We start from the raw sequence: 22,701 nt of genomic DNA, 5'->3' as shown, positions 1-22,701 counted from the left end.
CCTCAAAGGGTGGTGGTGTATGAAGTTGGTAGCCATTCGGGGCAAGAAAAGCAAATTGGTGGGCACAAGACAAAGGGCACGGCTTTGTCACAAGAGACCTCGGCAAAGTGTGCCTGCAGGGGGCAGCATAATGCTGGATCTGGGCCCTAGCAACCCATGCCAAAAAGTTGCCAAGCAACCTTCCAGAAAAGGCACGGGAAGACCGAGCTGCACCAAAGATTGAAGCCCAGGTGGTTTCCATGTTTCTGCTTTTGGCTGCACCCCACCTCTGTAATTAGCCACCCGCAAACTCCCGGGGTGCTCCTGCCCGAGGGAAAGTGGGGAGGGACTAACTGACGCCAGGGCCACTGGATGCAACTGCGCTTTAGGCCAGGGGGACAAAATCCATCCTGCCCCCATCCTCTTGGTCCACAAAGGGGAGGGGCAAGCACAAGCTCCCTCTGCTGGGCACCACAGAAACTGCAAGCAAGGGAAGTGAAGGCAGGCCCTGGGAACTAAATTCCAGAACATTGAGAAGGGGATGATGTGGTTCCTGGCCTGGGGACAGCAACCTTTGCTAATGGTCTGCAGTGCTTATAGAGGACCTTATTTTTCTTCTGGTATGCAGAGTTGAAGCCCCTCCCACAATTTCTGGCCTCTGTCCCCCAACTCAGCAAAACTAAACAAGACATAAAAAACAAAGTACAAACTTTATTGTGTTTCTTTACAAAGGCACAAGCCTCATTTTTCCACTTTCTTAACAAAATATAATAGCATCTCAATGAACACAAAGACCCAAAACTTGTAAAAAAAAGAACAAAAAGAAACCCATATAAAAATATGAAAGAACAAAAGAACAGCTGTGGCTGGGGGGAACCTACCAAAAGCAACCAGCACGAAAAAGCCCTGGCCAAGATCTCAGGGGCGGGGGGAATGGGGGGGAGCACAGAATGCAACGACAGCAACCGCCACAGAGCAGGACCGCTCTTCACGGACCTGGTCAACCCACCGAACGGATTTAAGTGCTTCCAAGAACGAAACCACCCAGGGGAGAGGCCGAGGTCAATGCTCTTTCCCAGGCTCTGAAAAGGCTCCAAGCCTGAACCAGCCCCGAGAATGGAGGGGCCCCAGGGGTCTCCCTGCACCAAGAGGTACATGAGGAGGACCAGTGAGGCAGAGACAACCCCAAGGCTACCACCGCCAGCCTTCTCCTGGAGCTTTCAGAAGGCCTCGGAGGCCCCCCGGCCCCCCCAAGGACCAGCAGCAAGGCCGAAGAGGGGCCCGAGAAAACCCATATCCGTTGAGCCAGGAGTCACGGACTGCCTAGCCGTGTCCAGGAAGAGCCTGGCCGCTCGCAGCTTGCCGACCCTCCCCCAGCTGCTTCAAGCTGGAGAGCCCGATGTCCAGCTTACCCCCGTCCTAACGCTCCTCTCATTTACAGTATTGGAAGGTCACAAAATAGACCCAAATGTTGTGGTATTTTGTAAAAATTTCAGCACATTTCCTGAAGTCCCCTCGCCCCCACCCTGCTCACCCTCCCGCTGCCAGGCAGAGGTCAGGGCATCCGGGCCTTGCTGTGTTCCATGGAATCGTCGTCCTCCGCCTCCAGGTCAGAGGCCGTGTCCGAGTTTGAGGGGTCCAGGCTGGCTCGGGCTGGGGTCACAATGACTGCCCCCCGGCGCTGCTCTTCCTCCTCCAGCAGCTGTTTTTCCTGAGTCCCCTCAATGTGCTGGATGGCCTGGGGGAAGACGGCACAGTAAATGCCAGTGGGCTCTCTGCCCAAGGACTGACCGGCAGCCTTCTGCTGGGCCCTTCCTGCCCTGGGATTGGCTGCCGGTTCCTTGGGGCAAGCCAAGGACCTTCTTGGTGGACGTATCCGCCCCCCGTAGAGGCCAAGAGGATAGTGCCCATTTTTCTACCCAGCCTGGAGGAACCATCAGGGGCACAACGGTGTGCCAGGACTGGTCAGAACGAGGCTGCAGATCCTAAACGAGACAGGCAAGGGCCTGGCCCTGAGCTGCCACTGGGACGAATGCCAGCTTCAAAGGGAATTTCCCCCGAGGCCTTCCTCTCAAGTGTAGCCAGGCCAGGAGGTGGGGTGCAGCAAGGGCAATTTTCTCGGGGAGCGCTGAAGCAGAGCTGCACACTGAGGTTGGTAGCTACTTGTGGGGGCATCTGCCAGGGCCTGTTCCATGCCCAGGGAGGGGCCCACTTCCCAGCCTCTCTGAGGGAGGCCAAGCCCCCCCGCCTTTCTCCAGGTCAGGAACTGCTGCGTCGTGCGCTCACCTGAACGATCGTGTCCAGGTTCTGCCTGGACGTTGAGATAGTGTTGATCACTGAGGAGGGCCCCATGGTTACCACGGTGACATGGTGTGAAGGTGGAGGTGGTGCAGGCACAATCACCGTTGGGTGCTGGGTGGGTGCCGGAGGGCCGTGAGCAGGCAGGAGCTGGTGAGAGGAGAGAAAGACACCTGGCACACAGCACACAACTGCAGGGCTCCCGTACCAGACGCCGCCCTGGGCCTGAGACAGAGACACGGGGGAGGCAGCAGCTGGAAGGCCCTTGGACAGCTCAAGCCCTGTCATGCCCCGGTGGATTGGAGAGCCCTCTCATTCCAGCTTTTCTCCTCAACACCTGACCCCAACAGCCCTGAACCACACTTGGAGCCCCAAGGATGAAGCCCCTCCTTCCCAGGGCCACAAAAATCTAGAAGTGTGTATCAGTGGATGGGGCAGAAGCCACCAAAGATGCTTCAGGACCAACAAGGTGGGTGTTCAACTCCTCAGGGCTTTTGGGCACAGCCATCTTATCTGGGTATCCCCACTTTGTTTTCCTCACCCAAGATACGCCACCCTCCCAAGGAGTATCTGCTGGGGACGGTTGGGGCAGCGCTGCGGCTTCCTGCTGTCCATGGCCCTGTTTGCAAAGGGGGACTGACTGGGGCCGTGCGCTGCCAAAGCTCTGCTGCTCAGGTGCTTCTGGGCACTGGAGCCTCACCTGTTCCTGCTGCTGGAGCTGCACCTGTTGGGCAATCACCTTCAACTTCTCCGGGTACAAGTGGGCCTCCAAAGAGCGTACCTATCAGCCAGCCAGAGAAAGACCCGGTCACCCTCCCCAATGGGCAAAGGACGCTTGGGCACAAGAGGGCCCTCTGGCTACCCGCCCTGGCCCTGTCTGCCCACAGGGGCATTTGTTTGCTGGCACACTGCCCAGAAAATGCCCCCCCAAGCTGCCTCCAGACCCGCAGGGCACACCTGCTCCTCCAGCATCATCCGGACCGAGCGCTCCTTATCCAGCTGCTGCCGGAGCTCGATCATCTCCCGGCGCAGGTCCTCAGCCTTCTCGTCCTCCCAGATGTCCGGTGATCCGATGCCTTCGTCCTTGTCCTCTGCTCGCCGCCGCTTCGGGGAGGATCCGCTGAACTCCTGCCAAGAAGGCCCAGATTGAGGGGGGCTGTAGGGGCCAGGGAAAAGACCCCCTCCCAGCCAAGGCCTCCTGGGGCCCACCTGGATGAAGCGCTTGAGCTGAGCGTTCTGCTGCAGCAGCCGCGTCTTCTCCTGCTCCAGAGAAAAAATGTACTCCGCCGTCTGCTGCAGGATCGCTGCCTGACCAAGGAAGAGGCAAGTAGAGAACACCTGAGGGGGTAGACCTGGCACCCCCCAAACAAGGCAGCCAGCCCCCTTATTCCCTGCTCAGCCAGCTTCCCCTGGGGAAACCCCTCCCGTGCTCTGTTCCCAGAGGCCCCGGCTTGCCATGGCTTTCAGCAGCTGGTTGCACCCCACTGTTCCCCAGGGAGCAGCCCCCCTTTCTCCCCTTTCAGCTGCAGCATTCAACCTGCAGAGGCTCTTCAGCACATCGCCCCCATTTTTTCCTAAGCATGATGCCCCAAGGCCTTTGCTCCCCAGTCCTGGTGAGTGGGCCCCACCTGCCATCAGGGCCTGGCAGGAACTTGCTTGACCCCCTGCCGGCACCACTACTGTGGCTTTGCAGCCGCCTCCAATCAGTGAGGAGATTTAGCCCCTCACCTTGCTGAGCTTCTCCCCGTCTGTGTGTGGGATGAGTGTTTTTAGGGACTGAAACCCCGCATTGATGCTCTGCATGCGCCTTCGCTCGTTGCTGTTGGCGATCTCCCTGCGGATCCGTCGCTCCTGGTCCCTCTGCGTCTCTGGGGTCAGGGGGATGTTGGCCAGGCTGCAGCAGAGGAGCACGGTTAGAAATGGGCCCTCGAGGCTCCCCCAGCCAGTGGCCAGCCCTAGTGCCCAGCAGTGTGTTCTGGCCAGAGCCGCCTGCACCATAGCCTCTCCTGGCCACCCTCCCTCCCTCCCAAGGGGGGCTCCTTCGGATCCGTTCCTCATTGTAGCACAGAGTCCATGCCCGCAGCTCCACAGCACACCGGCCTGTGGTGCCAAGTAGGGTGCGCTCTGATGGCTACTTCGGAGATGCCCTGCAATCCAGGGAGGAGCAGGCCCCTCACTCAGGAAGGCACACGGAGCAGCTCTGCTTTCAGAGGGTTTACGGGCTCTCCGCTGCTGGGGAAAAGGGCAGCTCAAGCCTCGAACTGACCCACGGGCTCTTTGAAAGGGTGGGGTGCGCCGTTGCGTGCTGTCAGTCTGTTGTCCCGGTGGGGCTTTCAAAGAACCTCAACACGGTACTCTGCTTAAGCACCTTTCAATCCATTTTAAGGTCCTTGACCATTTCCAGGCCACGCTTGACCCTCCAGTCCAGCTGCTAAAGTGTCTTTTCTGCTGTTCCATTTACCGGAGCCGAGGCAGCAGCCCAAGTAAAACAGCATTTCCCCACTAAGGAAACCCACAGCGGGCCCAACGCGCCCCCAACTTCACCCACAACCATCCAGGCCGGAAGAAGGGAGCTGCCTCCTCCACCCCGCGCATCTCTGGGCTTTTGCACAACAGAAAAGGGGGCCCGACTACTTGGTCGTTGGGTTCCGTCTCCCGCATCACCCCGGGCCTGCAGCCGCGGACCCCGGGGCACCTACCGCGCGCTTCCTCTGCCCGCGAGGAAGAGCCAGCGGGCACCACAGGGCCCTCACGGGAAAGGGTCGCCTCGCATGCCGGCGGGGATGGGAGGCCCCCGGCGAGCAGAAGCGGGGAAGAGCCGCTGCCAGGACGGCCCGAATCGGGGCTCCTTCGGAGCGGCCCAGAGAGGCGCCCGCGGCCTGCCGGGCCCGCGCAGAGCCCCACGTGGAGGCCCAGCTGGCGGGGGGCGGGCACGCCGAGGGGGGCCGCTCCGCCGGGCGGGCTGCAGCGCACAAAGAGCGGCGCCCCGGCCGGCACGTGCGGCGGCGGCGGAGGGCAGCCTTTGTGCGAGGCGGCGCGGCGTGGCCGGCCGAGCCCGGCACTACATGTCCCGGCAGCCCGCGGCGGCAAGGCCCGCCCCTTCGGAGGCTGCACAGTCACGGCCAGGCCCGGCCGCCGCGCTGCCAGTAAACACGCGGCGGGCTGGGAGAGGCCCGGCGGGGCGCGCGGACTCGCGGGGGCCGGGGGAAGCGGGGTCCGCCGCGCCCTTCCTCGCCCCGCCGCCCGCCCCCGCTCCCTCCGGGGCCGGCCGGGGCGGAACATCGCTGCCCGCCGCGCTCCGGCAAACAGACCCACGTGCTCGGCCGCCGCCGCCATCCCCGTCCCTCCCGCGCTCCACGGCGGGCCCGGCGCCGCAGCCCGCCCGCCCGGCGCGCGCACCCACCTGCACAGCCCGCCGATCACCTCCTTCTCGGTCTTCCTGAAGTGCTGCAGCGGGGGCACCTTCTGCGCGGGCACCACGAAGTACTCCATGCCCGGCCGGGATCGGGGGCGGCGGCGAGCGCGAGGGGCGGGCGGCGGGCGAGTACGCGTCCGCCGGTCCCGCGGTGCGTCTCCGGCTCTGGCCCTGCGCGTGTCTGCTCAAGGCGGGAAACAGCTGGGCGAGCGCAGCGCTGCCTCCCCCGCCCGCCAGCCCGCCTCCCTCCCTCCGCCGGCGCCGCCTCCGCCAGCCACCGGCCCATGTAAACAAAGGGCGAATCGCCGCGGCTGCCGCGCCGCCCTCCCGCCTGCCAGCCGGAGCAGCAGCAGTGCCAGCCGGCAGACCCGCCGAGGAAGGCCCGGCCCGAGCGCGGCGCTGACCGGGGCGCTCGGAACTCGCAGCGAGCGGTCCGGGGCTCGGCCGCTTCCTTCGGCCTTGGTTCGGCGGCCCGCAGCCTCCTGGCGTCGGGGCTCTTGGCGGCGTGGAAGGGGCGAGGACCGGCCCCCAGTTGGGGAGCCTGCGAGGGGGGCGAAGTGGCTGAGCCTTACCAAGGGCGGGAGGCGAGGGGGAAGAGCCCGGCCTCTCCCCGCCAGGACAGGCTAGCTGCCTTACTCCCCAGAGCAGCTGCCAGAGCGGGCATCTCCAGGTGGAACCGGCGAGTGTGGGGAGGCTTTGGTGCTCCCCGACTGACTTGGGGGCCGGCCTGATTCAGCCGCTAAGGCTGTGGCAGAGGAGAGGCCAGGGCCTCTGTGGAAGCCTTACTTTGGCCAAGTAGGGATGCTGGGATTTGTACTCTGACACAGCTGACTGGATATGGACAGAGGTCTGCCTTGACTGGAACTTTCAGTAGGGGCCAATTTCCCTGCAACTTATTCAAACAACCAGTTTAAGGAGTAGGCCAGGCCAAGCCCCACCAATGGCATTGTGCGGAGCAAACCAAGCCCTGTCCTAGGCCAGCCACAGGCAAGGGCTGGAGAAGCCTGGCTACTCTGCCAGCTTGCTGGCGGCTGGCCCTTGATGTACCAGGCAATGCCTGCCCTGGGCCCGTCCTTCTTGCTGAAGGATTGCCTGGGCCTCTTCTCACGGGCTTCTTAGGCTTGGCGGTCTTCTGGCCACGCCACAACGGTGGATATAGCTGGGCACAGGGGTCCCACTTGACCAACTGCTATGGTGTGCTACTGATCAGCCTTCCACTGCCACCTCCCCCTTCCTCCACCTATGAAGTGACCAGACACCTGGTCAGGCTCCCACAAAACACTAAGCCAAAGTGAATTAAGGTTCCTTCTAGCTTGTACGACCCAGCACCTCAATTAACATTTACATGATCAGCTAACCAAGGTGAACTATGTCAGTGCTGTGGAAAGACATAGCCCACCAACTCCCACCATTCTGGGTGGTTTCATGCCATAGGCCCTGTCCAATTGGAGAATGCAAAGCAAAGTCCAAGTGTCAACATTATGGCTGGATGCAGTTTTAAGCTTAGTGCCGGCCTGGGGAGGACACCCAGCCCATGCAAGCAGAAGAGTGTGGTCTTGGTCACTTGAAAAGCCGATGGGAGAACTGACTCTGGCCAGCATTGGTGCCTCTTTGTTCCTGAAGTGCTTGTCCAGGGAAGATACGGCAAGGAAGGGAAGGCTGGGCTATGGGGAGATGAACCTGCATCTGGAGTTCTCTTGGATCCAGTCTGAGCCCGTGGGCAACAGCAACAGCATTGGATCTAGCCATGGCAACACATGCTCAAGTAACCGGGTTAGTCCCTGTGGCAGAATCTGAACCCTTAGCTATAGTCAAGACAGTTGCTGCAGTGGGGTTACACTCTGCTAGCCAAAACCAAAGAACTCATGGATAGCATGCTGAGAATCAGGTTGGAAGGTTGGGGAGTCAAAGGATAGCTCCTTCCACGCCTTCGAACTGAACCAGCTTGACTGCAATTCCCATTTTGCATGTTTATAGTTCCCAAGAGTGAAGAGTCTGGTTTTCCTTTTGACGTCTCCTCTTCCTCTTTGCCCCATAGAAAGGGATGCCAGAACAGGACAAACGTCTTTGTTAGAGGCCAAATGTCCCAGAACGAATTGGAGGAGTGAACCACTTGGGGAAATGCTCGGTGCCCCCTCACCATCTAAGTGCTGTGACTGAGGAGGGTCTGCACCACAGCCAGAGGTCCTCCCCCTTGTGGCTAAGAGGATACAGCACAGCCATCTAGTTTCAGAGTTTATTTGCTTTCTCCCATTTTAAATTGACCCGGATCCAAAGTTCTCTTTCTATATGACAGAAATCACAAACATAAAATACAAGGTGCCAGAAAGGCAAAGCAGGAAAAACCAGATAGAATCATCACAGGCACATAAGAACAATTCCAGCAACAAAAGGAAAACGTGCAAAGGATTCGATTCAGTTCCTGAATTACTTGAGTGAGTAAAGCCTTCCTCTTGGAGGTGCTGAAAAAGCTGGAGTCCTTCCCTGCCCTGGCACAGCTCAGCTGGGAAATGGGTCTTAAGTGCCCCCTTTCAGCCTCCCATAGAGCTGTTTGATCTGGGCTGATGGCAAAGCACCAGGCGTTACCAGCAATCCCCTGACCGCCATCGTTCCCCCCCCCCCTCCAAATTAGCAGCTTGTGCTGGGCGAAGGCAGACCCAGACATAAGCACTGAAATAATTTAAATGGGAGGCCATCAATTCCAACCCAGTGTCAGATTAATCAATTTCAGCTCTCCCACACAAACATCCGGACACATGATGGCTCAATTGTTAGGGAAGGTGGGTGGGGGAGGCACCTGGGATGCTTTCCCCAGGCAGTGGCCTCTAGTTGTGTTGGTTGGATCAGGCCCCAAAGATAGCCCGAGCATGGTAATCAGGTGATTTTAAGTCCCCGCTGCCAGAATGTACTTTGCCAAGTTGTTGTGAAGACCAGCTAGAAGAATCCTGCGCCAGATTCTAAACCTCCGTGGCAAAAGGGCTGTGCGTTGAAATAGAAATGGCAGGGGACAGGTACAGCGTTTGCTGCTTATTGGGAAACCCACTGAAGAAGCCGCGTTCAGGGGTGCTGAGGTCAGGCTTAGCCGTCCTCTGGTGGCAGGAGGGGTACATGACTCACCGTGAAACCCCCAGCAGATGCTCCACAATGGGGAAGTTCTGTGCCTCCAATTCTGCATAGGTGCCTAGTCTCTGAAGAGGGGCCCCGGGGGCACCAGGAGAAGGGCTGTGGCATTAGGGGAACTTCTCCATCCGGACTAGAGAGCAGCCTTAGGCCTTGGGACTGCTGCCAGGCCAGGCCGCTCCCTGCCAAAGAGGAGGAAGGGCCGGGAGCTTTACCCCAGCAGGCAATGGCGGCCAGTCCCAGCGGCCCTCTGGCATCCCCTCCTTCGGCCAGGGAAGACGGTGCCCGAGGCATCCCGAGGGGCGCGGATCGGTGGCCCAGGCTGAGGAGCGACGGGCCGGGCAGAGATCTGAGCGCCTTCTGCCCTCACAAGGGGCCGCCGAGGGGCCCGGCAGAAGGAGAGCAAAGGGAGAAAGCAGCTTTTGCGGAGCCCCAGCTGGCCGCCTTTGCCGAAGGAGGCCGCATACCGACCGGGAGCCTCGGGACGCCAGCCAGCCGCTGGCCGCCTTTCACGGAGCGGGCGACCCCAAGGCCGGAGGAAGGAGGGCGCCACGGCCGGCCTGAGGCGAAAAAGCTCGGGGATCTCGCTGCCGGCGTCGCAGCATCTCAGGCCCGGAGCGAATGGCCGCCCCGACTAGCCTGCTGCCCGGCAGAGCCGCCCCAAAGAGCTTCAGCCGTGGCCTGCAAGGGCGTCCCGCTCCGCCCGCCCTATCTGGGCGGACTGGCGCCGCCTCCACCCCCGGAAGGAGCCGCGCCGCCGGGCTGGCCCTACGTTGCTGGGCGGAGGGGCCCGAAGTCCGGGCCCGCTTAGGCTACGGGGCGGGGAGGGCAGCAGGTTCCCTCCTCGGCAGGCGGACGCGAGGGGAAGCCCCGGCCGGCCTGCGCCCGAGGCTGAAGGAGGCAAATCCCAGAGCGGACCCGGCCGTCGCCCTTTGCCTTCCGCGCCCTGCCCGCCAGCCCAGAAAGGCAGCGGGCCGGAGGTGACCCGTAGGAAGCCGGCGAGGAGAGTGCTGAGCCGTGTGATCCCGGCCTGTCCCGGCTCTTCCCCGCCGGCGGAAGTGGCAGGCTGGCGCGCTGCCCCCCTTCCGCCCCCTCGGAGGACGCGGGGCCACCGCTCCGCCCAGCCTGGTTCTTCCGCAGATCCGCAGCCGGAGGTTGTCGCTCAGGACAAGGGGCAGGGGCCGCCCTCCCTCCCCGCCTCCCGCCCCTCCCCTCCCCTCCAGCAGGCGCCGCCTCCTCCATCCGCGCGGGACTCGCCCTCCCCCCGCTCGCGTCCCAGAGCGGGGGAGGGGAGCCGGAGAGACCCTCCCCTTCGCCTCACCCCCGCCGCCGCCGCCCTCGCTCGCTCGCGCGCGCGGCATCTTCTCCGCCCGCCCGCCCTGCCGAGGCGCAGATGTGGCGCTGCGGCCGTGCGCCCCATCGGTGCCGGTGGGGGTGGCCGAGGCGGAGCGGCGAGGCGCCCCCGGAGGTCGCTCCCACAGGTGAAAGCCTGCCAGGAGCCCGCAGAGGGCAGCCCCAGCGCCGCTCCCGAGCCCCTCCGCCCGGCCGCCTCGCCACCGGGGGCGCGCACAAAGCCGCGCCGAGACGCCTCCCTCCCTTCCGCCACCCGGCCAGCGCCAAGGTAAGGCGACGGGGGCGGTCGGGGAGGGAGGGGGCGCCTTTGGAGACCGTGGGGGAGGCGATGGATCGGACCCAGATGGGGGAGGCCGTCGCGACGGCAAAACATGCCTTCCCTTTGCTGGAAGCCATTATCCCTCCGGCCGCTGCCCGCTGCCCTTCGCTGCCTCGGCGGTTGAGAGCGCGACGCCCCCGCCCCGCGCCTTGCCTGGGGTTTCGCTCCCCCGACCGCGATAGGCGGCGCCCTCGGCCCGAGCAAAGCCCCTCCGGGCTCGAAATGACCCTTCCAGATCAGCCTAAGGGGGGAGAAGGGAGGAGAAACCGCGGGGCCGGGGACGCGGGTAGCCCTTCTTCGAAGATCCTTTGGGACCGGCAGCGGGGATCCCCTTCCTGCTCTGCTCCGGCTGCCGGCTGCATATCCTCCAGCTCAAAGGGGGTTTCCAGGGCACAACCCGTTGGGGGACATCATCTCCTGGTCGGGTGGGAAGGACCAAGGCCGGAGAGTGTGGGGTCTGAACAAGTGGGGTGGATCTGTGGTTTGTTGGGGAGCCAGGAGGAGCAGGAATGTCCTTGCAAGACATCCTGCCCCTCCCTGCGGACAGCCACCCAGGCATGCCATAGCCGCAAACTCCCAGCAGACAGCAGGAAAACCTGGATGTGGCCACTGCACTCTGTGCTGCTCCCCCCCAAAAAGCTCCTTTGGGAATGATGAGGAGTTGTAGCCCAGAAGAGGAGGCGCCAGAGACAACCATTGGCCACACTGGACACAGGGGGTACTCTGGCTAGAAGGCGAGCGGCTTTCCCAGAGTGGGAGGTGGGCTTGACCTTGTCTCCCCTTCCCTTTCCAGTTGACGCCCTTCCCAGCTTCACTGAGCAGGGGGCTGCAGGGATGAGCCCGCCCCCCCCCCCAGCTCTGAGACCTTCCTGCCCATTGAGACCTGTTCTTTTGAGGGGGGGGGGCTTTCCTGAAACTGCCCCGCCTGTCTCTATGGGCTCACCAGCCCTTCAGCCTGGCCACCCTCCCTTTCCTTGGCAATGAACTTCCCCGCTCAGCCAGGGCTGACCTCTTGCCCACTGTCTGTGCTTGAATGGGTCCTGCAGCCAGAAGCAGCAGCTTGGAGGGCAGGAGGGGGAGCAGGTTGCCCCTGGGGGAGCCAGTCTGGCTGAGATACAGGCAGGGCAACCCCCCTTTCTCATCGTGCTGGAGACCCCCAATGGCTGAAACTGGCAGGGCTTGATTGTCTCCCCTGCCTTGAGAGTCTTCCTGCTGCTGTTGGGGGCCCCCTTGCTTTGTAGTCTGGGGCCTCTGGGTGAGTCTCAGGATCCAGCTCTCAGCCGCATTTCTCTAAAGCTATTTAAGGGGCTAGCCGGGAGCATCCTTGGGGCATTGGTCAGCGCAGGGTTGTGTGTCCAGCTGCCTCTGATTTCCAGAAGTGTCAGGAGGGAGAAAAAGGCTGCCACCCATCTTGGCAGACTGCCAGGGCAGGGAGCTGCAAGGGCCATTCCCCCAAGAAGAGTCCTCCCAGGACTGTCCTCGCTCAACGGCTTGGGGCATGCTGGTCTCCTTCCCACTTTCCCCCTGCACCCACTCCCTTTTGGCTGAATTTGCATTGCAGCAGACCTCTAGTGGCTGGCAGCTGCCCAGGTGAAGTGGTCACCCAGGGTGCCATCCGCTGCCTTGCATCCAAGGAGGCAGGGCTGTTTGGGTAGACAGGTGGGTGAGGGCAGATGTTGTGGCCTGCAGAACATTTGAAGGTGAGATAGGCAGGAAAGGAGTTGCTCTCACCTGAAGGGGGGTGAGCTGGCCACTGAGCCGATGGGGTGCTGCAAACTGAATGGATCCCTGCCCCATCCAGGCACTATCCATAGCTGCTTTCTGGGGTGCTTGACAGCCCAGTTGCCTCGAATCCCACCTGTGCCTTCCCCAAGTATGGTGCTTTCCCAGGCCTCTACACATCTGAGAAGATGGGGCTGTGCTGGACAGACTGGGAGGGCCTGCTAGGTGCCCGGATCACAGCCAGGCAGCCCAGAACAGGCGGGGCCCCAGTCAAGGAGTGCCTGGAGCCGAGTGGGAGGAAAGTGACTCCTAGGTGGGCCAGCTGGACAGAGCCTCCTCTGACTTCCTGCCAGGGGGTGGGGGCATGTTTGGAGGGACCTCCGGAGACTCCCAGCCAGAAGTCCCGCCAGTGCCCACCCTCCCTGCATCCCTACTAGATGGGCTTTGGGTGTTTAATTCAACTTAATAAGTGCTGTGGGTTCGTGCTGATTTTGTTTATCATGAGTGCTGATGTTTTAGTTCTGTTTCATGGAGGGGAGGAACAGGTAATTTGATGGATGTTGCAGGTATTTTCTTATAGGTGCCCTGTGTTATCTTTTGCTGGTAAAATAAGATAAATATCACGAATAAATAAAAAGGAATACACCCTGGTGTACGTATTTACTCCAAAGGTTTAATGAGCTGTAATCAACTGAGCTGTTAGGTTATTGGTGGCTCCATTAGCTCCTGATATATATTTGGGGGTTTGGAGAGTATAAAAGGCAGATCCATCTCTTTACCGGAAAGTTGAGGACCAGTGGCTTGTGATTTGGCTAAACTGTGTGGCTGCTTCTCCATATGGTCCTGAGCCTTGAGCCGCTCAGCAAAGAGGCGATCTGGGGGATTTGGCTGGGGACCACTACAGACTGGCTGGCGCTCTGTCCACTGGATTTTAGCCTGCCTTCCTCACCAGAGAGGTGGCTGAGTAGGGGGTCTCCTTCAGGCTGATGCGGTCTGTGTCAGGCAACTGCTCTTCACCTGCCAGCGGTGCAGTCCTGAACAACGAGAGTGCCTGGAAGACCCCTCCGGAGTGCCAGTCCTGGAGAGGTGCCTGAGAGAGCTGCCTCTGTGTTCTTGGCCGCTTCCTGACCACATCCAGTCCTTGCCTGGCTGTCGTCAATATGAGTCAGTACAGGAGGGAAGTGGTGAGGTGGGTCTGCCAGGGATGAAGGAACAGGGAGCTGCGCCCAAGCATGGAGTGGGTGGGGGCAGCTCTGGCCTGAATGCCCAGCTGTCCCGCCTCCCTCTGAAGGGTCCAAGTCTTAAGAGAACAGCTGGGGGGGGGGGTCTTGCCAGCAGGACAGCTTCTGTCCATCTGCCAGGCTTGGCTTGGACGCTCCTTGTTGTCCTCCCCCCAGCATCCTCTGTTGGCCAACACTGGAGGGACATTAGGTGCCTCTGCACATCTGTGGAAGGAGGCCTGCTGGCCCCTCCTGGAAGTGGCTCCCTCGGTCGACTTCCTTTGGATTCTGGGAAGGCTTGTTCCCAGGAATGTTCTGTTCTGGGGCCAGTTTGGTTTGGCAGCTGCTGCTGCCTCGCAGGGCGGGGGAGCTGCTTCCCATCCAGTGTCCCACCCAGCCCAGCTCCTGGGAGCAGCTCAGGAATCCAGCGAGAGGCCGCTGGAATATGGTGGGGGGTGGGGAGCCAGACTCCGTGGAGGCAGGAGGCTGCTCTGCACAGCAGCTCCTCCTTTGGCACTCCATTCTCTCTGCCTGGGAAATGGTGCCCACATCCTGAGCCACCACGCTGGGGCCTCCCCCAGACTGCCTGTGCCCTGATCTGCTGCCACTAAAACATCCTGGAGCCCTGATGCAAATGCTTGCTGCATGGATCTGGCAGCAGAAGACGGAAGGCCCCTGGCCATGCGCTTGGCTTCGGGTGCCTGCCAGGACTTGGTTGAAGCCGGCCAGAGGTTCTTCTGCCAGGGGGCCGCTGGCACGGGAGAGCCTCTGGGGCAGGCAGGACTCTGTTCAGGCATTCCTCCTGGGGGAGGGGCCGGGGCTGGACAAAGCGGCCTCTCCATGTGGAAGAGGATCAGTGCTGGGGAGGTAGGCAAGGGCTCCCCTGAACTACGGCTGCCCTGTTGTGGCCGGCATCTTGAATGGGAGGGGGGTCTGATCCTTCCCAGCTGCCTTGTCTCTGCTCTGGGCACACTCACTCACTCAATCACTCACTCCTGAGCCCTTTGCGCCAGGTGTGGGGTGCGGCTGCGTCAGGGTAGGGCCTGGGTTAAGCCAGGGCTTCCTCCGGGAGAGGCCCACAGTGGGGCCTGACACCTGCATTCACCCCTCCAGCTGCTCTGCGGCCGGCTAGGCTGCACCTCCTTTGTCACCGCCCTCCCCTCTTCTCCCAGTCCAGGAAGAGGGTGGGGTGTAGATGGTGCTAGAAGCGCCCCCTCCCCACTGGGCCTCAGGCTGGCCCGGAGTGCGGAGCGTGGGTCTGGGGGGTTTTTGCAAAGATCTTTGCCCCTTTCTCAAATGCGCGGATTCCCCCCTCCCCGTCTCTGCATTGCAGACTCAGCGCTGGCCTCGCCGGGGTGCTTCTCCCTCCGCCTGTCCGCCCCCCACTTCCAGGGAGGTGCCTGCGCATTCCAGCGTGTCTGAGCCGCAGCCCGGCCGGGCCCAGCGCCAAGGCCGGCGGGGAGGGCGAGCAGGAGCTGGCCTGCGCCATCCGGGTCGGGTGAGTTCGCAGGTGCCGCCCAGAGCCGGGCGGGGGCGCGGCATGCCAGGCCCACGGAAAGCGCCGGAGGGGGTGGGGATCGATGCCCGCCCGGCGGCTTTGCCGGAGAGGGAAGGCACGCTACCCCTTCCTGCGCCCGGCCTGCCCTCGGATGCGGCTGCGACAAACGGGGCGGGCGCTGCTGGCGGCCGGGGGCGCGGAGGGGCCCCGGCCGGAGGAAAAGCAACAGCCGCGGCCTCGGGCGGAACCGCCTCCAAGGAGCGCCGGCAGGTCAGGCAGGCGAGCAGGGGTTGCGCCTCTGAGCATGGGCAGAGTGTCAGAAGCGGCGCTGCCGGCGGGGCTCGAGTGCGGAGGCCGGCCGGGCGAGTGGGAGGAAGGGGGAGACACGTGTCAGCAGGCGGCCCGCTTGGCTCGCCGGGCGGCCGTGGATGCTGCGCCGTGTTGATCCCCGGGCCGTCCGGGCGCCGCTTCAGGCAGCCGAGCTGCGCGGAGGGGGCCGCATAGGGGGCGAGGGCTGGCTGGGCAGCAACGGCCCGCGAGAGCCTAGCAGCCTTTCGCTCCTCTGCCCAAACGCCCAAGAGCAACTAGCGTTGCCCCCCTGCAAAAGAAGCCCGCCCCTCCCTGTGAAGTGGGCGCTCTGACTTCACCCAGGCCCCCTTGGAAACGGCTTTAGCAAGCCTCGGGGCTCCTTCCCAATTCCCAAGGTGTCGCATTGTGCCCGGCTCCCCTCCTTGGCCGCCCGCTGGCTGCTTTTTGCCTGGGGTGGGTGGGTTCGGGAGGCCTTGCTGCTGCCCTTTCCCCAGCCTGGGCCAGGAAGCGCCCCCCCACCTCAAAGCTCCACAGCCTGCAGGCAAGAACTAGGAGCAGCTGTTTGCAATTGGAAGGTCTTCCTGTGGGGGAGGGGGTGCTGGCACCCACAAAGTGAAAGCCCGATGGGAGGGAGGGTAGCCTGATGGCCTTGCTTTTGCAACCCCCTCCCCCACTGTGCCCCATTGGTTGATGAAGCAGGAGGAGGGCAGGGATCAAGCAGCTGGGTTTTCCCACCCGATTGATTGCTGGCCCCCTCGGACCCTTCCCTGTGGAAAGGAGGCTGCCCAGGCCAGCCGCCTCCTGCACCCCCAGAAGTAGTAAGCATTGAGGGACAAACCTCCTGCTGGATTCTCCATAGAGCAGCTTTGGGGCTGGTGGCACCAGAGGATCCATTGGGGAAACAGCACAGGCTGGCATCCCTTCCTTTCCGATTCTCACACAGGACGACAGAAGACCCCGCCCCCGAGTCCCCCCCAGCTGACCAGAGCAGTCTGCTCCCTCGCTGCTGGCCCCCCATGCATTCCTTGGAGGAGCCCCTGGACCTCAAGCTGAGTGTCTCCAAACTCCCGGCCGCGAGAGAGAAGCATGACTGGGCCCTGGGCAGCCGCAAGGGCCGAGCTCTGTGCCAGATCTCAGAAGACGCAGGCTACCTGGCAGCAGGCCCGGGCTCCCCTCGTTCCCCTCCGGAGGGTGAGTAGCAGGCTGGGAAGGGGGGGCTGGGCTGCTCCCTCGCTGGCGGGCAAGGGGTGCCCCACTTGCTGATCCTGATCCATCTTTGCCCCCTCCAGGCCTCCAGCCGCACCCCCAACGCCAAGACAAGAGAGACCATCAGTTCTCCTCGCCTCCTACCGTTGACCTGAGCCTGTCTCCTTCTCCACCAGGCCGGGACACCCTCCCCAGTGGGAGCACATCCGCCTCCCCAGACAGGCAGAGCAATGGAGGGTTGGTAAACTGCGCCAGCTTGCGTGTAAGTGTGGGGATGGGGTGTGTGTGCAATAGGGCATTCCAACTCCCGAGGGGAGCTCACAAAGCCCAGGTGTGCCAGAGCTTTTCTGAATCTCCCTCAAGGCCTGAAGCAGTGACAGGCTCTGTGCTGTGGAGGTCTCTGCTGCCCCCCTCCCCGTGGCTTTCAAGGGGATATTGTGTCTAATGGCCACTGGCGCTCCTGAGCAAGTTGGGGGGGGGGCAAGCAGAGGGACTCCCCCTGGCCTGGCCATCCCCAGCATCTTTTTTGAGCCGCCGAATCTGCTTCCAGCTCTTCCCGAGGTTTTCCCCTCCGTTGCCAAGCCTGGGAAGGGGCCTCTGCCCGTGGCAGAACAGACACCCCCACTCATTATGGGGGGGGATGGGCTGCCCGCCAACTGCCCCTCCTGCCTCTCCCAGGACCTGCAATCCCTGCGCTACCTGGAGAGTCTCCGCAGCTCCTTTCACTTCTTCCTGCCTCTGAATGCGGGAGGGTCCCTGCACCTGCCTGCCTCCGCTTTCCTGGCGCCCCCCAAGGAGAAGCGGCTCCCTTTGGATACGGCTGTGCAGAAGCAGTTGGTGTGCCGCTGGTCAAAGGTGAGCAGAGTCTCCTTTCAAACCTGCCTCTGCCAAGCCGGGGTGCCTGTGCTCTTCTCCAGTGACCCCCAGGCCTTGCTCTCGCCCCCAGTGCAACCAGCTGTTTGAGCTCCTGCAAGACCTGGTGGACCACGTCAACGACTTCCACGTGAAGCCAGAAAAGGATGCTGGCTATCGTTGCCACTGGGAGGGTTGTGCCCGCCACGGCCGGGGCTTCAATGCCAGGTAACTTTCCGTGCTGCTGGGAAGGGGTGGGGCAGCTGCGGCTCACCAACCGCAATGCTCCAGTGAGCATGAAATGCCTGGGGAAGGCTGCTCTGGTCACGCTTGCGCATGGCCATTTTGTTGCTCTCCCGGCCATGGCCACAACTTGCCCAAGCCATCCCTCCTGTCAGCGGACAGCAGGAAGCCCGGCCTTGGTCTTTGGAAGCAGCCCCAGCTGCTGAGGTGCTGGGGCGGTGGAAAGCCCCCCCCCTTGCGAGCGGCTTTTGCTCTGCAGGTACAAGATGCTGATTCACATCCGCACACACACCAATGAGAAGCCCCACCGCTGCCCCACCTGCAACAAGAGCTTCTCCCGGCTAGAGAACCTGAAGATCCACAACCGCTCCCACACAGGTGAGTCTGACTGGGGTTTGACCCTCCCCCATCAGCACGGCTTCCCTCCAGACCGGCCAGCCCCCCCGGATGTACTCTCCCGTTGGGCAGAGATCCAATCTGCCCCAGACCGGTCCTGCAGAGGGCAGTGGGATAGCCTGGGGGTCGGGGTCCCTCCCGAAGTCCCTCCTCCCTGAAGCAGCCCTGCTCCACCCTCTTCCCGCAGGGGAGAAGCCTTACCTCTGCCCCTACGAAGGCTGCAGCAAGCGCTACTCCAACTCCAGCGACCGCTTCAAGCACACCCGCACTCACTACGTGGACAAGCCCTACCACTGCAAGATGCCCGGCTGCCACAAGCGCTACACCGACCCCAGCTCTCTCCGCAAGCACATCAAGGCCCACGGGCACTTCATCACCCGCGAGCAGCAGGAGCTGCTGAAGCTGCAGCCCCCCAAGGGCCCCCCCCTCATGGCTGACGCATCGTACCTCAGCGGGGCACAGATCATTGTGCCTAACCCGGCCGCCCTCTTTGGCAGCCACAGCCTGCCCCTGCCCCTCCCCCAGGGCCCCTTGGACCTCAGCACCTTAGCCTGTGGTGGGCTGGGCACGGCCGCCATCGCAGGCCTGCCCAGCCCCACGCTTGCCCCTTTGAACTTGGCCAAGAACCCCCTGCTGGCCTCTCCTTTCTCAGTGGGCCACCTGGGGCTGCCAGTGGTGTCCTTGCTGGCTGGCACCTCCGCCAAGGCGGCTGTTGAGCGAGGGCAGGAGAGCAGGGCCCGGCCCTTCAAAGGCGACATTGGCGGCAGCAGCCGATGCAAGGAGACCAGTGAGAGAGTGAAACTGGCCAGGCTGCGGACAACCACGGACAGCCTCTCTCTGCTCCCCGGGGGCGTCCTGGACCTGTCCACTGGCATGAACTCAGGGGCAGCTGCTGACACTCTGCCACCGGGCTGGATGGTGATCCCACCTGGTTCCGTTTTGCTGAAGGAAGCTGTGGTGAGCTAAGTAGGGAAGAGCAAGGAGGAGGACTGGAAGGGGACCTTCCGGCATTCAATCTGAGGGAGCGATGCAAGACTCCTTGTGAGGAAGACCTGCTGAGCTGCTCCTGGGACTCTTCCTTTCTGCCCTCACCCCCCTTCTTCCTCCCCCTCTACATGGCGACTGGGGCTTTTCAAGGGGGAGGGGGGGCATCTCTGAGCAAAGCAATAAGAAGCTTCCCAGGGCAGCAGCCAGGGACTCCGCCCTCCCCTCTCCCTGTTCTGCCGAATGCCAGGCAGGGCCGACCCAGGAGCGCCAATGGACGAAGCAGAGCTGGTTGGTTCATCCCCAGCAAGATCCCCTCAACCCAGACCCCCTTTTCCCAGCCCGGCTTCAGCTCAAGCAACACTGGGGGAGCCCACCTGAAGAATCCTCTGCCTTCTTTTGGCCCCTTTGGTGCTGGCAGCAGCAGCCACGCTGCAGGCCTCGCTGTGCCCAGTTTGTTCCTATCTGCCTTTGGGGTGCTTCCCCTGCCCCCCCCCATTTTTTTCTCTGGAGCCCAGCAGTGCCACCCTGTGGCTCAGAGGCCTTTTCCTCCCCCTTTTGCCTGCTGTTCAGAAACCAATGCTGGAAGAGCTGCTATGGGCTGCCTCCCTCCCTCCAGCCCAGGGCTTCTGCCTGGTCCAGGCCTCTCTGACAAGGCACACCGTGGCGTGTGCTGCTGCTGATGAGACCGTTCCCTGACGCGGAGGAATTCCCTCTATGAGCAGTTTCTTATGTTAAAGCTGTGCAACCCCCTTCCAGGGGCAGTGAGGATGGGAGGACGGCAAAGCATCCCCGGATGGAGGTTCAGTCTGTGCAGAGTCCTGGGCTGCTCCTGCCCTCCTCTTCATTTGGGGGCGGGGGGGGGGGGGAAGCATTCCTTGCTTTTAGGAAAGCAGAGCACTGGACAAGCTGGCACCTCTTATGCAGATTCGAGATGACCTGCTACGTTTCCAGCAGGAAGCCATGAACTTGTCAAGCCTGGCCAGGAGATAGCTGGCACCCACCTAGGGACGGGTGGGAAAAACATCCCATTTCCCCTAAAAACAGGCCCTTCTGCCAGCTGTACCAGCTTCGGGAGCCCAGCAGAGAAGGAGCATTTGCTCTGCACCCCTCACCCTGCTCCTCCTGCAGCAGCCCAGGTTACCTCTTGACTGCCCTCCTTGTATTGGTGGGTCACTCTGTTTCCAAACGCCTTTCCTAGACAAGGGCATCTCTGGGTAGCCCCCAATAAATCCCCCTCAAGGGACCTGCAACTGTCCCTCTGCCATCTACATACCACCCTTGCACAGCCCCGGCAGACAATTCCTGGCAGGCCTTCAGTGGTCCACATAGTGCCAGGGATCCAGAACAGCCGGGCAGGGGAGCTGGACTCCCAAGCACATGCATGCCTGCTCTGGGGCTCCCACTCAGAGCATCCCGCTGGGCAACCCGGCCTCAGAGTTGATGCACGCAGGCTGCCAGTGTTTCCCTGTTTCTAAGTGCCTTTTGATTGTAGGTTATGCTGGGGGGTGATGCCCTCCTCTTGCCTCTGTTATGTTAGCATAGTTTTAAGAGAGAAAAAGATAAGCTATAACTTGACCCACTTGGTCCTCCAGAAGAGAGGATGATTATGACAAGAACAATAAAGTACACAAAAAAGCCTTGCTCGGTGCTGGTGATGTCTGTGTCTAGGGATGGGGGGGCGTTCGGAGAAAAGGGGACTTCATGCCCATTTAAGCTGTGATGCTACAGCAAAACCCAAGCTATCCACTTCTGGCTCGGTCATGTGCAGCCCGTAGCAGCAGAGCTGGCCTTGGGCAATCAGACCAAGGCAAGGCCCCATAAGCAGCTGGTCAGGTGCCTGGCCTACCTGGGAGAACAGGGCATGCTTGGACAGTCAATCATAATGTCCCCCTTTGAGAGGCGAGTCTTAACTGAAATGCCACCAGGGACGTCCTGCAGGGAGGCAGGCTGGCTCCCTGGCTTCTCACTGCAAGAGGGGCAAGCATGTTTTTTCCTCTGGGCTTGAGGAAGCAGCTATTAGGGAAGCTGTGTAGAAAAAGAGAGCAAACCAGCCTTGCCATCTTATAACCTCAGCAACCGAGCTGGGGTGGGAATCTGGAACCTCCTTTCTTTGAAGACAATGCGAGACCAGCTACGCAAGGGGTATTTATTGCTAGCTATAATTTAGATGGGACACCAGTGCAAGAGAGAGGGTGTGCTACGTGCCTGGCTTGTGTGGCGAGTCTTGTTCCCTCTGGGGCTGGATCCTCAGCTCTTCGTCCAGCCGCTCCTTGGCTCTGACCACCTGCAGGGCAGAGGGTTGGCACTCCAGAGACACGTGTGGCAGAGCGCCCACCCACTTTGTGGGCGGCAAGCAGCCACCAGAGGGCAGCACCGCCCAGGAGAAGGGGGGGGCAGATGACAGGAGGCTTTAACAGCTGGGGGGCGCAGCCGCGACCTTCCAAGGTTGCCCGGACGCCACGCGCAGCCCACCCACGTGGACCTGGAGGGCTTCAAAACGCTGCCAGAAAAGGGGGAGGGACCGAGGGATGCCTCGGACCTAAAGCGCTGGCCCTCGACAGAGAGCAGCGACGCTCCAGCAGGCAGCCGTCATTCCTGCCCTCAGCCCGGGCGGAGAGCCGGTTGACTCACCTTGGACTGCAGGTAAAAGGAGCCCCCCACGGACTTGTCGTTCACCTTAAACAAATGCTCGTAGTTCTGCCGAAGAAAAGCAGACAACGCCGGGTCAGGTTCAGAGGGTCGGCCCTTTGCTTCTCCGCCTCGCCGTTGCGCAGGGGCCGCTGCCCGAGAGCCCTCCCGGCCCGAACCCGCGGCGCCGGCCCACCTTCTGGATCTCCTCCGGGCTGAGCGTGGAGACGTTAAGGATCTGCTGAGCTTCCTGCAGGCTGATTCCGGAGAGGCTGGAGGCCGCCCAGGATTGGGCGCCCGCCCGCCCGCGCGTCTCGGCGGCCGCTTGGCTGGCTGCTCGGGGACAAGGCGGCTTAGCGTCCCGCCAGGGGCCGAGAGCCCGCGCCCGGCGCCCCCCGGCCCGGCTTACCTGCGAACTCCTGCCGCAACGCGCGGGCGAAGGCGCGGCCCACCACCTGGACGCCCACCAGCACGATCTGCGCCAGGTACTTGGCCTGCGGAGACAACGGCGGTCAGGCCCCCCCCCGCCGCCTGCCCGCTCCCGCCGCCCCGCCCCGCCGCCCGCTCACCATGTCCGCCACGGGAGCGCAGCTCAGAACGCCCGAGAGGAGTGCGACCGGAAGGAGCGGTCCTTCGTCCCGGAAGCAGCCACGAGGAGCGGCCAGAGCGCCTCGTGCGGCGGTGCACGCGAGGGCGACTCCAGCGGCAGCCTCGGGTACTGCGCGGGAGACACCCCACGGCGATCGCGAGCGCAGCGACTTCTCCGAGCTCAGCGATCGCTCCGAGGCGGCCCGCGTTGCCTCCTCCTGCCCTGCAGGCACCCTGGAAAGATTCGGCCCAGCTGCAACCGGGAGCTGCTGCGAGGAATTTGCCACCCTTCCCGCCATCTACCAGGGGGACGGAGCCCTGAGCTGCGCCCAACTCGCCGGGGGGAGGGGATGGGGGCTTCCTTTGACCGCGGCCAGGGGCAACCTGCCTCCAAAGGGGCCTGGGGGTGGAGAGCCTTTGGTAGGAGCTGTGTGTAAGGACCACCCCGGTGCCCAAAGGAAGGGCCTCTCTGCCTTCCCAGCCAGGGGATCTGGGCTTCTGCAGTTTTATAGCTGGCAGAACTGGGGAAGTGAAACCCGTGGATTTAGGGGAGCTGGTGGTAAGCTGC

General features: G+C 62.3%; 3 protein-coding genes across 6 annotated transcripts; 1 reads left to right on the top strand and 2 right to left on the bottom strand.

Annotated features, from left to right (window-relative positions):
- Positions 1 to 670: 670 nt before the first annotated feature.
- TFAP4 (transcription factor AP-4) lies at positions 671 to 9,535 on the bottom strand. 4 transcript variants are annotated; one of them, XM_087942380.1, is made up of 7 exons: positions 8,810 to 9,535; positions 4,006 to 4,171; positions 3,487 to 3,585; positions 3,235 to 3,405; positions 2,978 to 3,058; positions 2,266 to 2,427; positions 671 to 1,717 (listed from the first exon to the last, which is right to left on the bottom strand). In XM_087942380.1, the coding sequence occupies exons 2-7, from the start codon at positions 4,078 to 4,080 to the stop codon at positions 1,535 to 1,537; spliced, it is 771 nt and encodes a 256-aa protein (XP_087798506.1). In that variant the 5' UTR covers positions 4,081 to 4,171; positions 8,810 to 9,535; the 3' UTR covers positions 671 to 1,534. The 4 variants fall into 4 exon arrangements, with proteins under 4 accessions (XP_087798506.1, XP_026539175.1, XP_026539176.1 ...); XM_026683390.2 differs by lacking the exon at positions 8,810 to 9,535 and adding an exon at positions 5,681 to 5,949; XM_026683391.2 differs by lacking the exon at positions 8,810 to 9,535 and adding an exon at positions 4,977 to 5,359.
- A 521-nt stretch (positions 9,536 to 10,056) lies between these two features.
- On the top strand, positions 10,057 to 20,557 carry GLIS2 (GLIS family zinc finger 2). Its single transcript, XM_026683381.2, has 7 exons — positions 10,057 to 10,433; positions 16,177 to 16,424; positions 16,523 to 16,701; positions 17,118 to 17,294; positions 17,386 to 17,519; positions 17,794 to 17,912; positions 18,118 to 20,557. Exons 2-7 carry the CDS (start codon positions 16,250 to 16,252, stop codon positions 18,894 to 18,896), a joined length of 1,563 nt encoding a protein of 520 aa, XP_026539166.1. The 5' UTR covers positions 10,057 to 10,433; positions 16,177 to 16,249; the 3' UTR covers positions 18,897 to 20,557.
- A 492-nt stretch (positions 20,558 to 21,049) lies between these two features.
- PAM16 (presequence translocase associated motor 16) lies at positions 21,050 to 22,529 on the bottom strand. The gene is made up of 5 exons (XM_026683377.2): positions 22,115 to 22,529; positions 21,955 to 22,039; positions 21,742 to 21,878; positions 21,549 to 21,614; positions 21,050 to 21,201 (listed from the first exon to the last, which is right to left on the bottom strand). The coding sequence occupies exons 1-5, from the start codon at positions 22,430 to 22,432 to the stop codon at positions 21,115 to 21,117; spliced, it is 693 nt and encodes a 230-aa protein (XP_026539162.2). The 5' UTR covers positions 22,433 to 22,529; the 3' UTR covers positions 21,050 to 21,114.
- Between the last annotated feature and the right edge of the window lie 172 nt (positions 22,530 to 22,701).

The sequence above is a fragment of the Notechis scutatus genome, chromosome 12 (genome assembly GCF_049901735.1).
Source record: "Notechis scutatus isolate UNSWTSFEM ecotype Mainland chromosome 12, rNotScu1.2, whole genome shotgun sequence".
NCBI classification, from domain to species: Eukaryota; Metazoa; Chordata; class Lepidosauria; order Squamata; family Elapidae; genus Notechis; species Notechis scutatus.
Note: the sequence above shows the minus strand (reverse complement) of the source record. Positions and strands in the feature narration are given on the sequence as shown.

Excerpts from the sequence above, each read along its gene's own strand:
- GLIS2 (XM_026683381.2), top strand. The coding sequence starts at position 16,250 with ATGCATTCCTTGGAGGAGCCCCTGGACCTCAAGCTGAGTGTCTCCAAA. Across the intron at positions 16,702-17,117 it reads TAAACTGCGCCAGCTTGCGT|GACCTGCAATCCCTGCGCTA; the intron begins GTAAGTGTGGGG and ends TGCCTCTCCCAG. Across the intron at positions 17,913-18,117 it reads CCACAACCGCTCCCACACAG|GGGAGAAGCCTTACCTCTGC; the intron begins GTGAGTCTGACT and ends CTCTTCCCGCAG.
- TFAP4 (XM_026683389.2), bottom strand. The coding sequence starts at position 4,335 with ATGAGGAACGGATCCGAAGGAGCCCCCCTTGGGAGGGAGGGAGGGTGG. Across the intron at positions 3,406-3,486 it reads AGCTCAAGCGCTTCATCCAG|GAGTTCAGCGGATCCTCCCC; the intron begins GTGGGCCCCAGG and ends CCTTCTTGGCAG. Across the intron at positions 3,059-3,234 it reads GGATGATGCTGGAGGAGCAG|GTACGCTCTTTGGAGGCCCA; the intron begins GTGTGCCCTGCG and ends GCTGGCTGATAG.
- PAM16 (XM_026683377.2), bottom strand. The coding sequence starts at position 22,432 with ATGGCGGGAAGGGTGGCAAATTCCTCGCAGCAGCTCCCGGTTGCAGCT. Across the intron at positions 21,615-21,741 it reads GCCCGGAGGAGATCCAGAAG|AACTACGAGCATTTGTTTAA; the intron begins GTGGGCCGGCGC and ends TTTCTTCGGCAG. Across the intron at positions 21,202-21,548 it reads CCTTTTACCTGCAGTCCAAG|GTGGTCAGAGCCAAGGAGCG; the intron begins GTGAGTCAACCG and ends TCTGCCCTGCAG.